Source organism: Lissotriton helveticus, chromosome 8 (assembly GCF_964261635.1).
Source record: "Lissotriton helveticus chromosome 8, aLisHel1.1, whole genome shotgun sequence".
Classification (NCBI taxonomy): Eukaryota; Metazoa; Chordata; class Amphibia; order Caudata; family Salamandridae; genus Lissotriton; species Lissotriton helveticus.
The window spans coordinates 1,561,013,186-1,561,039,307 of NC_136069.1; the positions used below are offsets into that span (position 1 = coordinate 1,561,013,186).

Below are 26,122 nucleotides of genomic sequence, written 5' to 3' on the forward strand. Positions count from 1 at the left end.
GGCTCCACTGGGGCCCGGAGAGGCTCTCCCCAGCCTGGCTAGGGTTCGGAAGGTGGGACCGGACCCGGGGCTTGAACTCCATCTGGCCAGGCCCCGAGGGTGCTGGAGCCCCCTGTCCCGCAGGCCACCAGAGGGTCCGGGCGCTGGGGACGGGGCTCCACCGGGGCCCAGGGAGGCTCTCCCCAGCCTGGCTAGGGTTTCGGAAGGTGGGACCGGACCCGGGGCTTGAACTCCATCTGGCCAGGCCCCGATGGTGCTGGTACCCCTCCGTCCTGCAAGCCGGCCGGGGGTCCGGGGCGCCCGGGACGGAGGGTCCACCGGGGGCCCAGGGGAGGCTCTCCCCGGCCCGGCCTAGGGTTCGGAAAGCCGGAACTGGGGCCGGGGACTGGGCCCGGGGCTTGAGCCCCGTCCGGCAGGGCCCGGTGGTGCGGGAATCCCCCCTCCGTCCTGCAAACCGGCCGGGGGTCGGAGGCGCCCGGGACGGAGGGTCCATCAGGGCCCGGGGAGGCCTGAAGCCCCGAAGCCCTGCAGCCCCAGAGACCTGCAGCTCTGCAGCCCCCGGAACCCTGCAGCCCCAGAGCCCTGCAGCTCTGGGGCAGGCAGATTGGCGTCATTTTGGTCCCGGCCATCTGGTCCCCCCTCTCGCCTCGGCCATCTGGTCGCCCTGGAAGTCCCGATGAGGTGCCATTCGCCTCCCGGATCCCAGCGAGGGCTCCAGGAGGTCGGGTACTTTCGCGCCTTGGGTCCCCTCTGTCACCTCGCGTGCACAGATTGCAAGAAAGGGGGGTAATTTCCCTCCGGATTACTAGGGACAGGGTACGCCCAGACACCCCTCCAAGGCTGGTGGTTCTCTGCCAGGGGGACCAGATGGGCTATGCCTGGGTAACACCTCCCTAAGCCACCCGGGGCTTCCTTCCTCCAGGCCAACGGCTTGTCAAATTGCCCAGGACGGGCTCCATGGCTCTTGGGCAGTCGTCCCCCGGACGTCCGGGGCTCCATCCCTGCCGATGGCATGGAAAAGTGCCCGGGACAGGCTCCATAAGTCCCGGTCAGTCCTCCCCCGGGCGTCCGGGGGAACCCATCTCCAGGAGGCCAACAGCATGGCAAAGTACCCGGGACGGGCTCCATGGGTCCCGGGCAGTCCTCCCCCGGGCGTCCGGGGCTCCCTTCCCCAGGCCAACGGCAGGTCAAAGTGCCCAGGATGGGCTCCACGGGTCCCTGGCAGTCCTCCCACCCGGGCGTCCGGGGCTCCCTTCCCCAGGCCAACGGCATGTCAAAGTGCCCAGGATGGGCTCCACGGGCCCCGGGCGTCCGGGGCTCCCTTCCCCGGGCCAACGGCATGCCAGAGTGCCCAGGACGGGCTCCACGAGTCCCGGGCATCCGGGCTCCCTTCCCCGGGACAACGGCTTGTCAGAGTGCCCATGACGGGCTCCACGGGTCCCGGGTATCTGGGACTCCCTTCCCCGGGCCAACGGCATGCCGGAGTTTCCAGTTCGGGCTCCACGGGTCCCGGGTGTCCGGGGCTCCCTTCCCCGGGCCAACGGCTTGTCAGAGTACCCAGGACGGGGTCCACGGTTCCCGGGCGTCCGGGGTTCCCTTCCCCGGGTCAGCGGCATGTCAGAGTGCCTAGGACGAGTTCCACGGGTCCCGGGCAGTCCTCCCCCAGGCGTCCGGGGCTCCCTTCCCCGGGCCAACGGCAGGTCAGAGTGCCCAGGACGGGCTCCACGGGTCCCGGGCAGTCCTCCCCCTGGGTGTCCGGCGCTCCCTTCTCCAGGCCGATGGCAGGTCAGAGTGACCAGGACGGGCTCCACGGGTCCCGGGCAGTCCTCTCCCGGGCGTACGTGGTTGTCCGACAGATTCGGGCGGATGTGCTTTTACGAACCGGATCGGAATCGGCCCAAATAATAATTTTAATATTCCACATTTGTAAAGCGCACAATCACCCGTAAGGGTCTCTAGGCGCTAGGGGCCATCGGGAAGATTAAGCAAGCTATTGCCCAGAGTCACATGGTGCTGGGCTAATCTGCCGCCGGTGCCGGGGATCGAACCGTGATCTCCAGATTCCGGAGTCAGCCGCCCTAGCCGCGGCGCCAGCTATTGCCCAGAGTCACATGGTGCTGGGCTAATCTGCCGCCGGTGCCGGGGATCGAACCGTGATCCCCAGATTCTGGAGTCAGCCGCCCTAGCCGCGGCGCCAGCTATTGCCCAGAGTCACATGGTGCTGGGCTAATCTGCCGCCGGTGCCGGGGATCGAACCGTGATCCCCAGATGGGGATATCCCAAAAATCTGGCATGGATACGGCCCGCCAGGACGGGTTTGGACACCCCTGCTGTAACCTTTGTTTTTTTCAGTGAATACAACTGCAAAAGCTCACCGTAAATTGCTTTTTATACGTGCACATGCATTCAATCAATTTTAACCATGTGGTAATGTTAAAGTGCTAGCTCCCTGTTTCAAAGTGGCAGTAACTTGACTATTGTCCTTTTAATATTCCCAACAAGAAGCCAGGCAATTTTGAGTATGTTTTGTGCAAAAAATGTCACTTTTAAAAACAAAATCGGCACCCCTCTTTTTTTTACTGCTGACAGTTTCAATTTTAGTCCGTGCCTCTTCGGTAAAATAAACAGCCAACTAATGTTGCATATCCCCAGATTCCATCACTTAGCTCAATGCGTTGTAGTGCCCAGCTCCGAAGCACTTTGATGTACACAAGGTCGGGCCGGTCTCAAGTGTGAGGTGCTAACATACGATACAATGACTCTCTCAACCTTTGCTCCATTCACCTTTGATGTTGATTAGTGCTTCGGGGCAGGCTGGCTTCACTCGTCGTGACCTCACTGAGATGCGGTTTTGCCTATTTGCTCCTGATCGCTGGTGGTGCAGATGGGGACGTCACCGCTGACGCCATTAAATCAACACTGACTTCTCAAAATACACAGAGATATCTGCACTCTAATGTAGGGCTATTCCATTTATTTATACATATATATTTATATATTTTATAGAAATGCTTCCCTGTAAATCCATAACAACATTAAATAAAGATTAGTCTGTTTCGTATATATTAAAAACAAAGTGGATATAGCATTATTTGCCAATTTTTTAAAAATAATCAAAAATCTGCCTTATCTGGAAACTTTGGGCCATATGTATCAAGCAAATTCGCATTCGCAAAGGCCGAAATTCACAGAATTTCGGCCTTTGCGAATGCGAATTTGCTAAATGGTATGTATAAAGCAAAATCTGGTGCAAAATAAGGAATTGCAAAATTCGCGATTTCTTATTTTGCAATTGCATTTAAGGAATTGCAAATTTTGCGATTCCTTAAATGCAATGTATGAAGCAAAAAAAAATTGCAAAATGTCCTTAAGGAATCACAAATTATCTCCAACTTCTAGTTGGTGGTAAGTTGCGAAGTCCTTGACAAATGCACATTTTTGCATTTTTCAAAGTGCCATGTGACGCACATACATGCCCTTAGGGCATGTATGTGCGCCACATGTGCACCCATGCATATTTCAGGGGTGCAACAGGGTGTCCTTTGGACACCCCTGCACCCTTGAAATTATTCTCAATTTGCGATTAGGAAATTGCGAATCGCAAATTAAGAATAACTTCCCATTCATTCCTATGGGCCTCCTGTACCATAGAAATGAATGGGAAAGTATTCCTTGATTGCGATTCGCAATTTGCTATTCGCAATTAAGGAATTTTAAGAAATCACAAAAAAATGTGATTTTGTACATACATACCTATTTGCGATTCTCAAATAGCGATTTCTTAAAAATCGCTATTTGAGAATCTCAAATCAGGTTGATGATACATATGGCCCTTTGTATGATGGGATGTATCAAAGAAAAAATATGAAATCAGGGTTAATGACAGGTAACTAATTAAGGAGTCAACAGTGAATTCTCCCAGTAGATACGAGGAATGACTTTGATATTGACAATCACTAACATTTCAGTTAAAATGGCAGTTTATAAATACCACAATAATTGCACAGAAGCGCATTTCACAAAATGACTGCATTCCTCAAACGTTGAAAGTGATCTTAATATTTTATATAAATGGCAGGAAAAGTTAGGTGAAGAGGTCGATGTACCCGCATGGGATTAAATTACAGTATGAGCAAAAAATGTGCTAAGGGCCTCACACCTTTTTTATATTGAATACTTTTATAATGGTTGGCTATATTATACTCCTCTAAGCCTCAACAAATTCTACAATGATAAAAACACAGGTTGTCATTCATATCTTAGAGCAGCTGGCAACACAACCCCCATGACAAGGATTGTGGGACCGTATTTCAACTAAGACCTCCAAAGCTTTTCGATTTAGGATGGCAAACAGGAAATCAATCAGAGTAGAACTAAAAGTCAGATTTGAAGCCAAAACTATTTGCTCAGATACTTGGTCTGGGAAAGGGTATCTAAGTAGAAATAAAAACATGGGTGAACATGTGAGTGCTACTGAAAAAACCCAATATATGCCAATAGGAGACACTAGAACCAGTGGTCTTCACGTGGTTGAAGCCACAAAGCAAAAGTTTCCATCATACGTCCACTTACCAGGTCCTGCTGCGTCACTCTTGCTCCTCTCTTCCCCTTGCTTTTGCCCTGTTTTTGACTGCTTTCTCCCTTCTTTTCCCCCCCTGTTTTTGAGTGCCTTCTACTTGCTTTTCCATTGTTCTCACTGCTTTCTCATTGCTGTTTCCCCAGTTTTTTAGTGCCTTCTCCGTGTTTTCCTCACATTTCCATTGATTGAACAGATCCCCACGAAGCAGTTACCAGCTCCAGTGCCCTGAGACCCTCACAGGTGATTTGCTGCACTTTATAAATCCTTGATTGGTTGATTTATTGAAACAGTTTTGGCAAAAAGTGAGGCTAAATTGAGACAAACAATTATCTTTCCTGCCTTATCATCGAACTTAATTGTTCTCACTTGTGTTTATAAAACCTTTTTTGTTGTTGATGATATAACATCAACAATTGTTTTTGCAAAAAAACAATACACTGACATGTTGAATGTATGTTGCAGGGATAATTCATGCAGGACATTGGGACCTTCTCACAGAACAACAGCAACGTACCTTTATGACCGGAACGCTGAAGTTAGCATAGACGAAGGCTGTGGATCCTCCGACTTCTACTGAGCTAAGCTGAAACATCAAGAGAAAAATACAAAATGAAAAGTCATAAAAATTAAGCACACTTCTTACCTGGATGCCAAACTGTCCGCACGTTCCTGTTTTGAAAAGTGAGAGCCAAACTACAATAGGTGCTCAGTATATCAATTAGGAGGTGGCCTAGCATTCTCTGTTCTATTAAATACTGTCCTCTGACCAGTGGAGCCAGAGCCTGGGGCTCTGACAACTGCCTTCCTTTAGACATGAAAGTGAAGCCCCATTAGACAGGTGAGGAGGGAGAAGGTGACACAAATCAGGCATATTATGGCAGCATCTTAGCCATAACTGGGTAAATGATGACAGTGTGTTTTGACTTTTAAACATTTGGGGCCCGATGTAGGTAATTCCGATTTACCGACTCTTAAATACCGAATCATACCGATTCGGTATTTAAGAGTCGGTAAATCGGAAGTAGGCAGAGTAGGTAATTTTACTTTTAAAATTACCGATTCGGTACGATTCGGTATTTACCAAATCGGTAAATACCGAATCAGTATTTCCCATTGATTCCTATGGGCCTTGAAGCCCCTAGGAATCAATGGGAAATACCGAATCGGTATTTACCGATTCGGTAAATACCGAACCCTGGCAGGGGGAACGGGGTGTCACTTTGACACCCTGTAGCACCCCAATGTCAGGCTTGTGTGCCATGTGTCACACAGACATGCCCTAAGGGCATGTCTGTGTGTCACATGGCATAGGTGTACATGCACAGATGTGCATGTACACCTGAATGCGTTATTTACCATGCAATAGTATTACATGGTAAATAACAAATTTTTAGGGGCCTGTGGCACTGTTGAAAGCGCCACCTACATCTGCATTTACAGATTCGGTATATTTACCGAGTCTGTATTTACCAATTCGGTAATTTTACCGATTCGGTAAATACAGATTCTGTAAAAATACCGAATCTGTAAATACATGCCCCCTACATTGGAAAAGGCATTTACCGGTCGGTAACGGACGAATTCGGCCGTTACCGACCGGTAAATGCCTACCTACATCGGGCCCCTGGTCACAATGGTTCTGCTCCTTTGATTGTGCTGGTGAAATTAACTCCTGCACTGCTCTTTGCAGTGGGGAACATCACACACAAGACCACAATCATCAATGGGGGTTAATTTCTGCATTTGAAGATCCTCTCTCTCATGCCTGTAATTAGGTGCTTTATTTCTGCCACAGGTAAATACTGATATCTCTTGGGAGGTATTTTTTAGGGGCAGTATTTCCTCACCATTCTGAGTTTCACACCTCACAATGAGTGATAACTAGTGCTTAATTTGCAAAGGAAGAAGTGCCAGGGCTCTCGTCAGGAGGCCACTGAAGCATGCAACACACATTTCACCTGCCCTGCTGCAAATTATAGCAAAAATACAACTAATAACCATCACACTCCTACAAGTGTGACAATTTGGACTAGTCAAGACCCAAAGCTATAATAATGGCTTGGGCTGCAGGTAATGGTCATTTTTTATTTATGCTGAATTAATAATTAACTTTTGTGCTCATCTCTAAATTAGTCAGGCATCGCCACCTTGTGGCGGACAGTCACAAGCGCCGGTGTTGACAATTAAGTACCAGTACCAAGCACCAGAATCCATCAGCTCAAATTATGCACTGGTGATAACACCTTAGTACAGCATGTTTTACTCCGTTCCAAACTGTTAAACACAGAATATTGTGTATTTCTTTGCACACATTCCTCTAAGTATTAGCTGGTGAAATTCCCACAGACAACGTAAGGGTAATTACTTTGCTGAATCGGGTTTACCAGAGTGAACGTAATGAATGTGTGTGAAGAAACATAATTTAATTTGGAAACACTAACGCAAAAAGAAACAATGTTACTTTGCTCGAAGGAGTAATGCCCATGTACCATACTTACGTAAATCATAAAGGTTGCAACTCTATTCCCAGCGTTTGTTCTGTAGACCGGGCTTGTCAATGACTGTATTGAGATAGAAATTGTTCATTATTAGCGAGGACAATAGGTGAACATGTTCAGACTACAACGGATAAACGAGAAGGATTAAATATGGCGCATCGAATATTACAAGTCAGACTTCCATCCAACACATCTCCTCTCATCTTTATACAACGACTTGTAGGGCTGGACTGGGCCCTAGAGGCAGAACTAGAAGTGACCTCAATATCAGGCACCTATCCCACTGAATGAGTGACTACAACACTTCCAGGGAATTGTGGAGGGAGATCAGCTGGATATTGGACATATTTCTTCATCGTCTCCCTGTTCTGTTTTTCCTTTCTTCCCCCGCCTCCTCCCTCCGATATCCTTTGGCTGCCTCCCTTTTCTAGCCCTGCGTTGAGCCATTGAGTCAGCTACCTTTATGGTTTTTGGATTGACTTTTGTATCTCCCGCCATTTTGTGATAATGCTATCGGCCCCTGTGAGTCCTCCATCTTGACGGGTTCGTCCGATCCTCATTCCTGCTGGACTACTCTGTGTTGCCTGAATTGACCTTTTCTCTAGTCTACCCCTCTCCCTTTTGGCCTCCCACACCCCTCTCTTCGTATACTTTCGCCTTTACTCAGGTTGTTTTGGACCGTTGGTCCCCAGTCGGTTTGTGTGTCTCTCACTTGACTCCTTTATCCCCCTGACATAATTTCCCCTTGCCGGTCTGCCTGACACTCTCTACATTCCTTCCCCTTTTTACCATTCCACCTCTACCTTCCATTCCCCATTAGATGTGTGTCCTGGCTATGCATGCTATGCGCTAATAACTCTTGTTATTGTGTTATCACTGTTTTCTCTTTGTTTATACTTGGCTCGCAGCCGCGGCCGGTAGTGGGAGTACTGGCCGGGCGGTGATGTGGGGAGGGGGAGGGGCAGGGTGGGGGCTAGTAATGTATGGAATCCGGACCTTTACAGGTAAGTAAACATAAAAATAAATAAAACTAATTTCGTCGCGCGCACTGCATCACCAAATGCGATCCAGTTACCTGTTAAGGTCCGGATTCCATGCATTACTAGCCCCCACCTTGCCCCTCCCCCTCCCCACGTCGCCGCCCGGCCGGTACTCCCACTACCGGCCGCGGCTGTTGGCTCCGTGTAATTGATGTAACTTTGTAACCTGGAACTCGCTGATCCTCATGTAAAGCACTCTGATACCTCCAGGTCTAGCCAGCACTATATAAAACTCTGCAAATAAACAAATAAAAAAAATCCTCTATGAGGACTGAGAATTCTTTTTAGTGGGACCGTGGTATACAGCAAAACATTTTAATAGATTGACTCAAATCCCATAGGTTTTACATGAGAAAATAAATTCATAAAATCTTCCAATCCTTCAGTGTCTGACACGGTTCCCAATGCCATTGTTCCGTAGCTGAAATCATTTATGTGCCTGCAGGAACGTTGTGCTCTGCTTCATCGAGGCTTCGTGCAGCGCTTGACGGACTGAGGATTCCGGGGAACCACCAGCCCTGAATCGACTGACTTTCTCCAACTCCATCATTGATTGGCTTGTGTCCAGAGGGGAATGCAGATGAAGCAGCGTTTTAATTTGTACAAAACGTAGGTGCTAGGGCCCTTTTCAAGAGGGTCATTGCAGCTTGCACCACCCACTGCCCTTACCAAAATCGCCAATGACAGTACCAGCAGAACTACTAACCGTCACACTCCTACAAGTGTGACAATTCAGACTATTCCAGGTCCCCAAAGCTATAAGAATGGTGTGGACGGAAGGAATTATTCATTTTTAATGCATATTAAATTATTAAACACTGTTGTTGTGCTCATCTCAAAATTAGACAGACAGTGCCACCATTTGGTAGATTGTCATTAGTGCCGGTGTTGAGAATTAAGTGCCAAGCACAGGAAACCACTTGTGCAAATTGAGATAAAGAATAGGGAAGGGACAACATCCCTCTCTTTCTGACCATTGTTTTAGTGCTTCTTCAGATACCATTTAGTGTTTTGCTCATTTGCAGGCGTCTACTTACCGTCGCATGGTCAAAATGGGGCTCATAGTGCCCGCCTATCCCATAATTCACCACTTGTAGATACTCGGCATATGGTGGACGGATGTTCAACCCCGTCACGGATGTGATGCGCAGGTCCAGTTGGCCAATCACTGGATGGACAGTGTCTTTCAACCAGGCACTGAAAAACACAACATGCAAGGAGCAAGGTGAAAAGTGGGTCCCAACATGAGCAATGACATACAGTGTCAATGATGACAGCTTTACTATGGTGCAGGTGCATTCAACATAGGTCCAGGTAGGAGGGATCCAGGCCATATATATCAGGATATCTATGTAAGATAAATGTACATACACTGATTATAATCTGAACTCATTTACAACCTGAAACTCTCACATGGATCCTGCCCACCTGGACCTACGTTTAACACCCCCTCCCTAAGGTGTCACAGGCTATGTCAAGAACATTATGATCAGATGCATAGGGCAGGTGAAGCAGTGCAAACACATGGGACCCTCAGAGGAGATCTTTGCAACCCAATGCCAAGGGGTGGCAGCTGCTGGGGAGTGTTCTAGATGGAGTAAAACAATGATAATTTGAATTGTTTAATTAAATTAATCCGAATAATCCACTTAAACACACTATGCACTAATAAATTATTAAATGAGAAGGGGTGGGTGAGTGTGTTTCCATTGATACTCTGCCCAATCGGTGCCGGTCCCCACACATGGGGCCTTATTTATGAGGCGGTGCGTCACTTTTATGCTGCTGGTGCGGCACTTTTTGTGATGCACCAGCGGTGTAAAAAATGTGCCTTGTTGCACCATATATACAAAGTGACGCATCTAGGTAGATGTGTCACTTTATAAACCCCTGCGCTACATTATACCTGCGCCAGGTATAATGTATGCAGGGGGGGCATTCTGACGCAAGAAAGCGTCATAGAAGTGACGCAGTGAAATCTATAAGATTTCACTGTGCCACTTCTAGGACGCAAATGCGTCAATATCTTACACCTGCCTCACAGCAGGCGTAAGACTGATGCAGGCCCTTTCACATGGGGCTTGCCCACGTGAAATATGGGCAAGCCCCATTTACAATATACACTAAATATGAAGCATCAATTATGTTGCAAGGAGGGCGCACTGAGAAATGACGCATCACTGCTTTCACGCAGCGATGCGCCACTTCTCATAAATGAGGCCCTCGGTGTTTAGGTGACCAATGCATTATGCACAAGCAACACAAGTCTGTGCAAATAGAATTGCTCTGTACAGATCTGTGCTGCCCCTTAGATGTGACCTTTATATTGATCTGTTTACAGTTTCTGGTTCCTGACACACGTATATTTTTGCAATAATACTTTTTTTTTTTTTTTTTAAACAAGGTGAACATGTGCAATAACTTAAAAAAAGATGAGTGAACCTCATTTGTAGACCTGGGCATCCCATACTGCTGTCAAAACAAGTCTTAAGTTAATGATGGAAGGGGTGGTGCTGGGACTAGAAAACAGCAATACATGACTGCCCTCCTCACATTTCTGCTGCTGCTAGACAAAAAAAACTCTGTAAAATACATACTTATCTAAGACACTTTAACAGCATTACATGTGTGTGCCCACTTGCCTTGACATTTCAAGGAAGCAATAGGCTACGGGCTTAGGCAGCTGTGTAACAAACGAAATATTCACTGCTGTGGGAGGGTAAGCACTTTGGGCCTCATTTATCAGGCCTTGCGTCAGTTTTGCGCTTTTGATGCGTCACTTTTTGTGACGCTTCGGCGGCGTAAAACTTGCCTCCTGTTGCGCACTATTTACAAAGTGACGCAGCTAAGCAGATGTGTCACTTTGTAAACCCCTGCGCTACATTATACCTGCGTCAGGTATAATGTATGCAGGGGGGCATTCACTGCGGCACTTCTAGGATGCTGTTGCGTCAAAATCTTGCGCCTGCCTCACAGCAGGCATAAGACTGACGCAGGCCCTTTCACATGGGGCTTGCCCCATGTGAAAGGACGCATTGCTGGAGTTGCGTCACTTTTGTGAAACCTTCCAGCAATGCGTCACTTTTGCGCCTACAGATACGTCAGAAATACTGACGTTTCTGTAACTCCTTGCGACATGATGCGTCATACATTAAATATGACGCATCAGGTATGTCGCAAGGAGTGCGCACTGAGAAGTGACGCATCGCTGCTTTCACGCAGCGATACGTCATTTCTCATAAATGAGGCCCTGTCTTTCGTGGAAGCACCCCACTTTTGCCCAATCAAAACATGTACTCTGTTCATCAACATGTGGGCCGAGCCAAAGCGCTTGTCTGTAGTACTCCTGAAAGCTCTTTTTTAGGTTGATCACATAAGGGCTGGCGACAGATGTACTGAAAAGCCAGGCCCGTAAGAGGTGAACTTCGAAAAAGGTGAAGAAAGACGTAAAATGTATAAACAGGCAAACCAATACCACTCCATCCCTAAAAAAAAAAGGTGTAAATTGCACAATTTGCTGGGAATGCACTAATATTTTATAAATGGTAAAGAGCGGCTTTCAATACTTGCTCATAATCTTCCACGCCATATGCACAAGTTTAACATGAAACATTAATTGTTTTTCCACTATATCGTGAGAAATGGTTTGGAATCACCTGTCAACAGCTTTTCAGAGGACACCCTCGGATGATAGTTTAGCCCAAAAATGTCTCGCGCCCAGCAGCAGGAGGGGCTGTAAGAGGCTGGAGAGAAGCGCGCGCCCTTGCAGAGACGCCACGCGCTCTGCTTTTATGCATAATGTAATCCTTATGGGTGAGAGGGCCGAGAGGACGTTCATGGAAAAACACAATAATTTATATCACACTCCGGTGACTGTCTGGACATAGTTAAGCCGGGCTTAAAGCTCAGAGTGCCGTCATAATGCAGCTGCGTGCCATTTAACCCCGTCACCACCACTCACTGAGGCTTCTAGCTGGAGGCTTCTGGGTCCGGGTGGGGAGTGTGTTTGTACTTTAGTTTTAGACGTGAAACTTTGGGTTCTAATATGCAGACACTCGATTTAGGCAAAATGCGGTTTATTAATAATATTGAATCAGCGCTACTGTCCATAGAAAATATGTAACCACTGACGAAACATTGTATCTCTGTTCCTCCAAAACGACGGAACTTTGGACTCATTAATATTTTTTTAGGATTCCTAGCACTCTTTCTTTTGGGGGATTTTAAGTGATTGGGCGAAGGAGTGGGTGTGTTATTCAGGTGCGTGAGTGGGCGAATGCGTGAGTGGTGGGTGAGTGAGTTGTAGAGTGAGTGAGTAGATGAATGGGCAAGTGCAAGCAGAGTTAGTGGGTGTGTGCGGTGCTGGGTGAGTGAGCTGGTGGCTAGTCACGTGCATGAGTGGATGGGTGAATGACTGGGTCATAGATTGAGTGGGTAGATGAATAGGGGAGTAGAACAACTGTCCGCCCATATAAATTTGGGGAGCAGACATATAGCCAGACCTCCAACAGCCCTTACTTTGTGGGGCCGTCAGTTGGTTTGCTACGGCAGAGACAGAGTTGTCTCAGCAGTTGTCAAACCTATGGTCCACCGGATTCTAAATCAGGCGGACGGACCATAATGTTGGCAGTGAGATTTCTTCCAGGGGGTACTGATTAAACATTCCTGGCGGGGATCTCCGTGCACTGCATTAACCACACTGTGCACTCTCTTCATTTTGCGTTCACGGGAAGCCCTTCTATGGTCGCCCCGCCCTAAGGGTGACATCTTTTTCGTCAGTATTTTAACTGCACGTCACCAAAACCGAGAACAAAAATATCAGAGACTAAAAAACACTGCGGAGAGGACAGGTAAGAATATCCGGGTTAGGGCAATGGGTAAGATGAGGCTGGGGTACAACAGAATGTGAGAGGGTGAGGCTAAAGGAAGGCAGGGTTATGATGGGGCCTCCTCGGGACCCTTAATAAAGTGACCCTGCTAGTAAATGTATAATGAGCCAACTTAACATAGCACATGAATTTCTAAAGCTCACATTCATCCCTCGGATCTGAAGAGCAGTTGTTTATTGTTAGCCAGTTCATTTGTATTCATTTTGTCGACCTTGGAAGGATGAAAGTCTGAGTGGACCAACAGGGATTCGAGCCTGTAGTTGTGAAAATAAACAGGTTTTTGGAGTGAATGCATTAGCCCACCGACACCAGACCCAGCTTGACTGATTGCGAGCTGTCCGCCAGAAAAGTTAAACCAAGGGAGAACAGTGACATCCAGTCACACTTTCACGAGATATCGGGGAAGAGTTGTGTGCTCTACAGTGCCAAAGGCGGCCAGACCACTCCTGCCAGGACATCATCGTGACTCACAATGGCCCAAATCTCCAAAGTGCTCATAATTCAAGCGGTGTCCTTCGCTCTCCGAAGATGGAATCCAAATTGCCACTGGTCGAGAGAGTTACTCCTTCAAGCAGGAAGTCAATTGTTTGGCCGCAAATGTCGCCAGGGTTTTCCCTAAACCTAAGAGGAGGGCGTTTGGGCAATAATTTGCTGCATCCACAGGATCTAGATGGCCTATAAGTAAAGCAAAGCAGCTTTATGCGCACATTTGCACTACTTTGTATCATTTGGTCGGACCATGGGTTGTGATGCAAATCTGTATCTAATAAAAAAAGGTAGACATGGATTTGTGTCAATTAAATTTCCCAAAAATATTTCCTCTAATCTTTTCTAAGTTTGCATGTGTGCTGTATTTCAGAGCAGGCATACTAAATCAGAAAACTTTTTATCTATATCTGAGTATTGTATTTTGTAACATAAGGGTACTCTTACTGTGCAAAATGCATACTAGACTTCACGCACACACCTGTGCACTATGGTGCAAGGATATGTGTGTAGCGCAAGGCAGCTAAGAGTCACCAAAGGCGGAAGGCGGGAGAAACAATACCAAATCTTAGTAGATGTGGTGACTGTTCTGCTTTCTGTCTTTAGCACAGCAATTGCTGTATTGTGTCAAATCTGGGGCGGAAATAAATTTGGACCTGTGTGTCAAGAAAAGGCAAACTATATGGTGTAACTGGGAACATTTTTTGTTAGTACTGCTTAATTATGTTGTCATTTTTACACCTGTTCACAGTGTCTGGGTAATGGTTTCACCTCATTGGTATCAGTTTAACACCTAAATCCAGCAATCAACGACTGAAAGGTGGCCAGGTAACATTTGTAAGGGGCCTGCCACTGTGCGATAACAATGGTTGGCAGTGTATTTTGTAACTTTTGATCCGTTAGAGTAAGAAACACATTTTGTGGTTGGAATCTGTAATTTTGAAGCAGGTGTTCCACCATCATATGCAGGCACATGGCCCTCACCTCACCTCTTGCTGATCCGGTACTCCACTTCCGACTGCTTCGTCCCCGTGGCGACCACCGACCTTTGCAACTGATGACACACAGACAAACAAAAACAGAAGAGGGAAGTGACTGACGAGCAACAATGAAATGTAGCTGATGAGTGAAAAACTTCACTAACAAACTTTTCTGTAACTAGTCCAGGGAATACTTGATGCAAAACAAAAATACTGCTATGCAGCTGTTTGCGGAGTTCGCCCTATATTTTTTCACAGTTGAGAGTAAGGACACTTATGTGAATTCAAACAGTCTGAGACAAGTTGTCCATTGAGTCCATTGTAATGGGCTGACCTTGACACACAGAGAGATACCTTCAACATTCCAACCACTGAACAAACACATCAATTCACTAGAAAGACCAGACACATCAATACATCACCCCTGTTCACACACTAACAGGCAAACTTGGCACAGATACCAATGTGAACACAAAACACACCAGAATGCCTTTTTAAAGTAGCAGCAGCATACCTATTTAAAAAGTCAATTGACCAGTTTCAGCTGGTTTCCATTGAACCTGAGTGCTGGCCTGTAAGTTATTTGGAAAAGCAATACAGCACAATGGAGAAATATTCAGTTTCATCAAATAACTGTTGATTGGGTCAATAGTTTTCACAGTCTTTGGGCTGGAATTGTTACTTCACTGCTGGAGCCACCCTCTTTTTTAGGGATGTGCAAAATTGTAATTTTCTGGTGTCGTTTTCAGAAAGTTGGGAACATTCCAACTTGAAGTTTCAAAGTTTGTCACCTTTGCAAAACGTTGCCTGAAGCTGCAAAATTCGAATGAAAATTGTTCATGCACAAAACATTTGGAATGGAAATTCTCCTACTAAAAGTGTGCAGTTGTGGAGGGTGCGGCTGGACACCAACGAAAATGGCCTCCGGGCTTTAGTCCTCTTTGGCGGGTCTGGCTGTCTTGTCGATTTTCTGCCTCAGGAGTTAAGTGGCTGGGATGGCGGTGGCTGGCACCGGAAATTGTGTGAAAGAGGAACTGGTCTTTATACCTCATCTCTGACAATAAACTTGCAAATATGGCTTCCTTCTGTGCCTTTGGACTAGCAGACTCCAATTTGAATACTGTGGTGACCCTCAGCATTTTAGTCTTTAACTCAATCACAAATAATGGTGTGACTTTGTGGACATATAACACCTAGACGGGCTATAGTAAGGTCAACACAGTATACCTGGTGAATTGCAGTATAATTTGGGGTTTACATTTTGTAACGTTATGACTGATGGTGTCGCCTAACGATAACATCACTTCATTCTTTGGCTTTTTCTGTGAATAAATACTGTATGTAGAGAGGTTATATCAATTTATGATGAGCTTTTCTAATAACCTGTGAAGTCTAACATGAAGTAACTTATTAACAAACAACTTATTGGTGATCTACATTCTAACAAGCTTAGACAATTTGCATGGTCTCATTATTTTACTAAGCCTTCCTGCAGTGATTGATGGGCAGGTCGTAAAACGATAAAAACATTACTAAACTCTTGTTATATTTCTACAAAACACCTGGCAAAATATCTTTCAAAAAGGATCTTCAAGGTTCTAGGGATATTAATATTGATTCTTCTATTGCTGACAAAATGGAGGACATTGCTGATACGGCTACTGATTATGGGCCTGATTTAGATCTTGGCGACAAGTTACTCCTTCACAAGGGTGACGTATGCCCCGTCCAACGAAATATAAATCCCATTATATCCTATGGGATTTATATTTTGGGGAAAGGGATATCCACCAACGTTGTGATGGAGTAACGCATCAGTCAAGCTCTAAATCAAGCTCTATATCTCTTTGCATGCTCCAGGTGTAATTCCTAAAAAGGCTAATGTTTGAGGGAAAACTGATGTAATTTCTCCTCCAAAATTGCCTTTCTTCTTTGCCGCTTGGAGAACTTCTGAATAAAATTAAAACCTCAAAGCTTTTGTGGTAAAACGAACAATAATTTACAGAGGCTCAGAAAAAGACAGTCTCATTGAGGAAAGAAAGTTTCTATAATGAACGAGTCAGCGATACTGAAGATTTCACCGCAAAGGTTACACATATGCCCAGGGAGTGTGAAGTCATTAAAAAGAATAGATTGTAAATAGAAATAGAGAAAACAATTTCTAACTGTACAGAATATTGGGGAATTTTGAAGGTGGAAATTTAATCTCCTTCCTGAAAAAAATAATTCCTAAAATTGTTCAACGTGAGTGAACTACTCCACCAACTATTCAGAGAGCACAAAGAGTTGATCCAAACCCTTCTCTTCCACCGCCAGTTCAAACCCCAGTGGCATCATAATTTGAAAATGTACTGATTTCATGTCTGTTCTGTCAGCAGGTGAGTTTAAAACACAAATTGCTGTGGTGAGGGCACAGGGTTTACTTTCCACAGGATGTATCATGAAGTATGTCTAACCATACAGGTATAGCTTGTCTTAAATCTGGAGTTGAAATATATAACAGCAAGATCTATTTTATTTCAAAGTTACTTTTTAAGATAAAACAATTACATCTGAAGATCCTGACAAATTAAAATACTCATCACTAATCAGGGACAGAGAGCAGAGGATGTGAAAGTAGGAAGGGCTGAGAATCTTTCAATATATACATTCATTTATATTTTGTATTTTCTGTTTGTCTTTCTGATCAGATTTTGTTCTAAAATTGTTATACTGAGCTTTTTCAATGACTCATATTTTTGTCTTATAGGTCAAGCCTGTTTGCGGACCCCTGATGGTCTTGATCTTTGTTTTATGTGTTCACACTTGATGGGGTTTCGTACCTGTGTTGTGGCATCTGATTATTCCTACCTTACTGTGTTTTGCCTTTGCGTAAGTTATCTTCATTTTGTTAATTGTTTCCCTTCTTATAGCCTCTTCTAACATGTTATTTTTTGTTTCCTTTTGGTATGAGCTTCTCTATTCTTTATTATGTTCTCAAAATGCTGCCTATAACCATCCCGGGCAGCCCTTGGAATGATGGGTTTTGGCCCAAGGAGTTGGGCAGGACGCCGGAACCAGCAACCGTGGTGAAAAGCCTGGGAATCCATATTGACAGCAATCTGTCTATGAAGAAACAGGTGTCTGTAGTGGTAGGCACGTGTGTTGGTCTTCTGCGACAGCTTCACAAGATCTCTCAATTTCTGTCATTTTCCACTCTAAGAAGCGCTGTGTCAGCTATGATTTTGGGACGATTGAGCTACGGCAATGCGCTGTATATAGGGCTGCCCCAGCGACAACTTGCGAGGCTTCAGACAGTAATGAACGATGCAGCGAGACTGGTTTTTAAGAAGCCTAGGAAAACGCATGCTTCACCTCTCCTGCGTCAGTTACATTGGCTCCCTGTTAGACAGAGGGCATTGTTTAAAGGTTTGTGTATTTCACACAAGGCACTCTACGGTAACGCGCCCAGTTACATTAAACCCAGACTATCTGCTATATCCCTGGTAGGGTGCTGCGGTCCTCTGAAGCCACTCTCTTGGTTAATCCACGTTTCCGCCTGTCCACTCTGGGCGGGCATGCTTTCTCCACTATGCTTCCTGCAGCATGGAATAAATTACCAATCAACCTCCGTAAGGAGCCAAATTTACTGCTATTCCGCCGAATGTTAAAAACCATACTTTTTCGGGAAGCATGGGGAGTGTTGTAATTTAGCTACCTGTTTTTTGTAGAGTTGGCTTCTTTTTGTACAAGCGCTTAGAGACCCTGGGGTGATAATGCGCTATATAAATTGAAAAAAAAAAAAAAAAAATCTTTTTATATTCTCTTGTTCCTAATATTTCTTGTCTTTATCCAATATTTTAGTTTATATTGGACCCCCGACCATCCATCCACTCGCTAGATGTTTCACTACCACCTTTTCCCTTTTTAGAAATTCATGGCCAGATGTACGTCCATGTTATTTTGCGAGGTGCAAATTGTGCTTAATTGCGAGTCGCAATTTGCGAGCCGCAAAATGATGGTCAACAGTGTCAGAGACACTGTTTGCGATTCTCAATGGGGTAAAAAATTGCATGCTTCATCAATATTCATGAGGCACTCGCAATTTGCAACCCCATTGAGAATGACTGGCCCTCCCAGGTATGGTGGCCTGTTGGGCTCAGCAGACCTCAATGTCTGGGACTGCTTTTAAATAAAGCAGTTTAAAAAAAAATGAAACGTTTTCATTTTATTTTTTAAGGGCAGGTAGTGGTCCCTGGGCCCACTGCCTGTCCCTAAAAAATATTTTCCCCTACATTTGCAAAGGGTATGGGGTCCCCTGGGGATCCCTTTCCATTTGTGAGTGCATTACCACCCTCTTGAAGAGAGAGGTAAATTGCAAGTGTTTTGTGATTGCAATTGCGGTTGCAGAACATTGTTACATAGGGTAGCAACTCGCAGTTAGGAAGGGATGCCCATGGAACGCCCCTTCCAAATTACGAGTCACAAATCCTATTTAGCCAGTCGCAAATAAATTGCGACTCGCTAAATAGGGTTTGTGGCCCTTTAGGTTTTTGCATGTGCAAACGGGTCGCAAACCCATTTACGCATGCAAAAACAGGTCGTACATCTGGCCCTCAGAGCTTTTTTCTCTTTTCTCCTGTTTTGCAACTGGGATTTTCAGATCATTTGTTGCTTTTTGTATCTAGAGAAAGATATTTTGGGGGATTGTTTCCCTTATATTTTTGTCACTATCATTCATGATTTTTACTTTAATTCTTATTGATCAGCACCCCACACCCCCAGCACCTGTTTAAGGCTACATGCAATGTGTTTCTTTTTACCAGAAAGATATTATTAGCTGTGGTTAGTCTGTTACATGTCTACTTTACTCATTATCACCCGAAATGTAAACGAGTTAAAGAACACTCCTAAGTGGTACAGAGTATTACCTACTTTTGCAAAATATTTCTCCGGAAAATATTTTTGTATAAACATTGTGACCTTTTATGAACTTCACAAAGCTTGCAGAATTTTTAAATGTAACTCTACAACGTTTGGAGGAAAAAACTTTCCAACTTCACACCAAATAATTTTTTTGTACTATGCGTTTACAGTCTGAAATTCTAAAAATCTGTATGTTGCAAATGAACTTAATAGAACGTATTTGCAACTCGTCAACATGAATCTCCGCCAGGAGTATTGGCCTCTCCAGTGCCCCTGAATGGTCTGTCAATCTGGAGAACAGAATAGATACATAACTTACCCATGGAGCAGCAATGCCTTTAATCGTCACAGCTTCCTGGTTGGTGATGAAGTCATGGTACAGAGCCACATATGGCTGCAGGCTGACAATCTCCTTTTTCACTGGCTGAAGCATCAGGTAAGGGCTGTTGTTTGTCTCTAGTGAACACCACAGGCCTGCGTTTTGAAGGTGTCTTGGCTGAAAACAATAAAGCAAACAAGCAATTTTAGCATCCAGAAAGATGAAAGATAAATTATGATGTCAAATGAAGTGCAATCGTTTGGTATGCCCGCCTCATTGCCTCATGCTAAGTGTGCCACATTGCCTTATGGGATTTTTAAACCTATACTTACAATCTTGAAGGTGAAACTACAAGGTCCAGAATGCTGTTTGGTGTTGGAGAGAAAACGAAGTACAACTGGCTAAAGATGTCACACATTTATAATGTCTACTGGAAACTAAGCAGATACAACTACTAAGTGTCTATTTATTAAAGCCAGATCTAGGAGGCTAAAGGAAGAAACAAAGTAGGAAACAATTTGTCACTTCACCAAGCCTGAATCAGTGTTTTAAAATGTTTCCAGAATTGGTGTATTTTCAGCAAAATCATAATGGTAACAGTAGCCTAACAGAAGACTCAATGTAACGGGGTCACAACTTTCTAGAATAAACTTTTTGTTGCACGATGTGGGGGTTACCTTTGAAATGAACTAAAACTGCAGCTGCTGTAGTACACAGAGACCCTTGTTCATTCCTTCTGGAGTGGCTGCAATCTATGGATAACCCTGTGAGCCCTGCTGACAACCCCTCCAGGGCCCAAACTGAAATCAAACACAGCCCAGGCAAGAATAGTTGAAACCAGTCCCACACAGCAGGAGCCTCTGGTTATAATAGGATCATTTGGGCCTTCAGGTTTGTCACAGCAGACCGCCCAGCTGTGAAATAAATCAACGCCCATCCTAGGCTGCAACCCTCCAGGGAAATGCCAGTATGACAGAATGGCCAGTCCGGCCCTGGCTCTTTCTGATACTCTGCTTTGAATGTAACCTCTTCCTGGCAGGCAGCCTGGGGAGTTAATTTAAAGTGGTCCAGGTTTGTTCGGCTAGGCAGCCGCACTTTGGATGAGTTGTAACTTAGTAAACATCCCCCCAATTCTCAATGAGTCCTACCTCTGCTCTGAATCATTCACCTGCTTGAATAAACACATTTTACAAACATTACTAATAAAATATATAAACCATAATTAAACTCATGCATTTACTCGGGCAAGCATTCCTAAAAGTAACAAAAAAGCTGGCTGTGATAACCACATGCTAGCAAAGGATAGATTCCTAACATCACAAGAAATTCCACAGAACCAAACCTCTATTCTGTTATTTTTGGTCCTAAAATTCAAACATTGTGGTCTGACCTGCTGAGGACTGGGCGAGATATCATGATGCACAAGGGACTGCACTACCCCAGTTAAAGAGATTCACATTTTCAATTTAAGGTTTTGAACTGGATTTTAGGGACACAGGAAGTGCTGGCGATGTTAGTAACCGGGGGACCAATGAGCTCAGCACTCAGTGGAAAGGCCACCAGCCACAACTTGGCTGGCACTTGTTCCATACATGAAGGTACCAACAGTTTGTAGAGAGCCCCAGCTAGGGGAAACCCTTCAAAATCAACCTGAAGTGTTTAGAATGAGGTGAAGATATTGTTGCCTACAGCAAACAAACATTACTAATGTGATGAAAATGCTTTCTTTTGGTTGCCTGTTCTGCTATTGAGGCATAATTGGTTAATTAATTCTTGAGTCGCGTACATACTTAAAGAAAAGGCAACAAACACAAAATATAGAGGGCTTGGTATACCCCCGAACTCAAAGCACTCAAACAGGTATGCAAGCAGAAGGAGAGGAGGTGGAGGAAAGACTTCTCTGAAGTTAGCAAAGATAGTTACAGAACATCGTTACGTAACTATAAGCATGCTATTAAAGCTACTCAGTCCCTTTATTATCAGGATAAAATTACCTCAGCTGCAAGCTCCTCTAGAGAAATCTTTAAGATCTTTAAAGCCTTAGTTACTCCTCCAACTCCCGTCAATGATCCCCTTCTTGCCCATACTCGCTGTAGGGAGTTAGCAAACTTCTTTGCCTTAAAAGTAGAAAATATTTACTCTTTATTTCAGGAGACTTCTATAGGGCCCCTTCTCCCTCCGCCTCGAGAATTGATCTTGCTTGAGGAATTTATTCCGCTCGATTGCCTCAAGGTTCAGTCTCTTTTGGGGAACCTGAAATCTGGCTCTCCGGCGGATGTTGCGCCACCAACCATTCTTAACCTTGTATCAGACACTGTGTCTCCGGTGATCCAGGAGGTAATTAATACGTCATTGGCAGCTGGACTAGTTCCACCTCTGTGGAAACATGCAAGAGTAAAGGCGCTACTGAAAAAACCCAATCTGAACTCAGAGGATTGGGCAAATTATCGCCTCATCTCCCTGTTGCCCACCATCAGTAAGCTAGCCGAAAAATATGGAAACTCCTTGTTAGCCACATTCCTTGAAAATAATAACTCCCTACATCCTACCCAGACTGGGTTCAGGTGCAAGCAGGGAACGGAAACTGCCCTTATTGCAGTAATGGAGGAAACTAGGAAGATTGTGGACAGAGGATGCTGCGCAGCCATATTGCTTTTAGACCTCAGTGCGGCCTTTGATACGGTTAATCACTCCATCTTAATCCAAAGGCTGAGTGATTTGGGCATTACCGGGACCGCACTGAGGTGGCTCCACTCCTTCCTCTCTGATCGCACCTTCGCCGTATTTGAGGATGATGTTTCATCCCCCAGATGCATCTACAGTGTGGCGTTCCCCAGGGTTCATCCCTCAGCCCGACCTTATTTAACATCTATATGAGGCTATTGGCTGAGGTGGTGCTTCCCTGGAGGGTGCAACTGGTGACCTATGCTGATGACACTCAGCTAGTCATCACCCTGTCTGGGCAGGATTCGACTTATGACAATCTTTCCTCCTGCCTCAGCAGAGTCCGTGAGTGGATGGATGTGTCCTTCCTGAAACTCAATGGAGCAAAAACGGAGGTCATGATGCTGGGACATAACGCACCCTCTTCGGTGGAGGGATGGTGGCCGGGCAGTCTTGGCCAGCCTCCTCCCCCAAAAGGGCAAATCAAGAGTCTTGGAGTCTGGCTGGACCCCGCTCTTAACTTCAGGGTGCAAGCCCGGAAGGTAGCAGCTACATGCTATGCCCTGATTAGATCACTTAGGAAAATCATTGGGCTCCTTCCTTTTGAGGCGAGGCGGATTTTAGTACAGGCCCTGATTCTATCTCGCCTGGACTACTCAAACGCAGTTTACTTAGGGGCCCCACAGGGGACAATCAAGGTCCTACAGACTGTACAAAATTGCGCGGCCAGGATGTTACTGGACATTCCGCGAAGGACCTCAGCCAAACCAGCACTGCGGCAACTTCATTGGCTCCCAGTGCAACAAAGAATTGAGTTCAAGGCCGTGACCATTGTTCATAAAGCCTTGGCTAAGGTTGGACCAGCTTTAATCCAACCTTTGTTCCACCTCTATCAATCAGGCCGGACCCTAAAATCCAGTAATAAGAATCTACTGGCGATTCCAAAGATAAAGAGAATACGCATGGGTGGCAGGTGCTTCTCCCTACAGGCCGCAAAACTCTGGAACAACCTCCCAGACACCATCCGTTTGGAAGAGAACCATCTTAGGTTTAGGAAGATGCTAAAAACTTTCCTGTTCCTCTGAGCCATCGGGAATGAATGGGTCTTAAAGTGCTGGGATGCCTCCGGGTAGCCATGCGTTATACAAATGTGTAGTCATTCATTCATTACAAGGCTAGAGAGATTATAGACAAAGTTATGGGAATTTAACTTCAGGGCATAGTATATTTTCCTTGGGACAAATGTAAGAGTGGACTCTCTTTCAAGGCTGTTGGTGGGTGAAAGGTATGGGGATTCTGATGACGAAGTGTGTGGTTGCAGAGGGGAATGATTGTGCTATGGCGGCTGTTGCTGGTGATCCCAAGGGTTGCGTGAGGAAACAGCAGGCAACTGTGAATATACCAACATGATGGAACAGGTTGTATGTGCCTTCTGATACTGGTGTTTATCATCCTGGTCAATTTGAGAAACAAAATAGTGGAGGTGGATTATGAGGAGCATCTGGGTATGGAGATGATGATGAGATGGGTTCAGTTTGATTTATGGAGACTATTAATGGATGGACGTATGTTGAATGTTGAACATGCACATGTGGTATTTAGCATGTAGGAGAAACAACTTGACTCCAGAGTAAAGTGCCAGTAGGTGATCTAAGGCTCACGTAGGTATGAAATATGGTTATTGAAGTTGTAGAGACGTAGCAATAACAATATTAAGTATACAATGGGTTTAAGCGATAATTTTTCATGGTGGGCGTAGGTAGCATTTGTTACGAATCCATTGTGCTACCAATCTGTGGGTTTGCATCTCATATTTTTTGCCATAAAAAAGACCACACATACAGTTGGCTGATGGTTTATCAGAGGAAACCTACTCATAGACTGAACAACAGAACAAATGCAAGTAAGTCACTTAGCATTAACCGAATGTGAGAGAAGGCTGCTTGTATATTCCACTGTGACAAGGTGAGGTGATATCATGATATGCTCAAGGTTCAAAGTATATTGAATTCTCCTTACACTCATGAAACTCCTACTGCCTTAGCCCAACATTGTCTCACGACATTGAAACTGGAAATGTAAGTTCTTTCTCTTTCATTTCCAGTCATTTTGTCAATAGGCCACAACAATAAATATGAAAGTATCTCAACTAGTTTTAAAGCTAGTCTATACTTTTTAAAATAGGAATAAATTGCAACTTACATGTTATGCATTGTATTTTGTATAGGGCACTAATCACTCAAGAGGGTATCCATGAGCTTGAGCAGGTGTGTAGATGTGAGGTCCCCAAGGTGCTTATACGAATAGCCAAGTCTTCAGCTTCTTGCAGAACTCAATAAGTGAGAAGGAGGCTATGAAGTGTCGAGAGAGGTCGTTCCATGTCCTGGGGGTGACCTTAGTAGAATGAGCGACCTCCAGTTTTGCTTTTGCAGATGTGGGTAATGTGTACGAGTGCGAGTGAGACAGAGCATAGCTCTCTGGTGGGTTGGTGAAAGTGTATGCAGCTGTTCAGATATTCTAGTCCTCTGTTGTGTAGGGCTTTGTTTGTGTGCCTGAGAAGTTTGAATTGACTGTGATTGGGGAACAAGTGAAGCTTCTTGAGGTGCGGTGTGATGTGGGTGAAGCGTGGGTGGTAGCGTATGAGTCTTGCAGTTGTTTCCTAAATTGTCTGGAGCCAGTGTAGGAGTTGTTTGGAGATTCCGGTGTAGATAGTGCAGCCATTTCAGTGCAGGGCTGACACCGGTTGCTGAGGGCGAGGTCGCCATCTTGGGGGGAGGCAGGGTAGCGTTACAGCTCCTGGACGCCTCCCGCCCTCCCAGGCTACTTAAGGCACCTCTTTCCGGTAGCCTAGCAGATTACTTGCTAGTTACTTTCCCCTGAGGCGGAAGCCGGGGGCGTTGTTTCTATCCCTCCACTCTCGCTAACATTGCTGGAAATAGCGTGATTTTCATTTTAAGAATTGTAAATATTTTAATTGTTTGCTGTTTTAACTTCCTGATACTCACCCACCCGGCCAACTCCGTGGACGAGAGTGCATCGTTCCTGGGCTCGGGCAGCGGGGGTCTCATTTTCGGTGCAGCCATTTCAGTGCAGGGCTGACACCAGTTGCTGAGGGCGAGGTCGCCATCTTGGGGGGAGGCAGGGTAGCGTTACAGCTCCTGGACGCCTCCCACCCTCCTCCAGACTGGATATTAGAGGACGCACTTCCCGTCCGCGCAGCGGGCGGGCGCAGCGGGTGCGCCTAAGGCAAGCCCGTCTGCGCCCGTCCGCGCTCGAACGGGCTCAGGGCCAGACCCCATGCCGGGTTCAGCATCCAAGAGGGTGAGTTATTCGCGTCGGGCCCTCCTAAGTCTTAGACCCACTAATAACACATTGTGTAATTATGTTCATGACTTGGATGGACTCTTTACTAATTGTGCACTTTGTCATCCAGTCCATTTACAACTTACCCATGCACCGACCTTACACTCTGGCCTAAAACTAGCAGAACTGAACTGCAGGTCGCTCCCCATGCACGCCCTGCTTATCAATCACCTGCTTGTGGACCACGACCTGGACATCCTGTTCCTCACGGAAACATGGCTCACTACACACTCGGATTCGGATGTGGTCTTAGCCCTGCCCCCGGGTTTCCTCATCCAGTCCCAATTACGTCCCTCTGGCAGAGGAGGCGGACTAGCCATTCTGCACAGGGATCACTTCTCTTGCAGAATCAGCGATGCCCACATCACGGACTCAGAGAGCTGCCATTTTACCATCCAG

General features: G+C 45.6%; 1 protein-coding gene across 1 annotated transcript in view; it reads right to left on the reverse strand.

Annotated features, from left to right (window-relative positions):
• Positions 1-26,122, reverse strand: part of P4HA3 (prolyl 4-hydroxylase subunit alpha 3) — a 238,783-nt gene that overhangs the window by 27,696 nt on the left and 184,965 nt on the right. The window contains exons 7-11 of the mRNA XM_078658568.1: positions 19,697-19,873; positions 14,482-14,546; positions 9,155-9,314; positions 7,078-7,140; positions 5,094-5,162 (exon numbers count right to left, since the gene is read on the reverse strand). Coding sequence (XP_078514694.1) covers positions 5,094-5,162; positions 7,078-7,140; positions 9,155-9,314; positions 14,482-14,546; positions 19,697-19,873 — 534 coding nt within the window. The remainder of the gene's footprint in view (positions 1-5,093; positions 5,163-7,077; positions 7,141-9,154; positions 9,315-14,481; positions 14,547-19,696; positions 19,874-26,122) is intronic.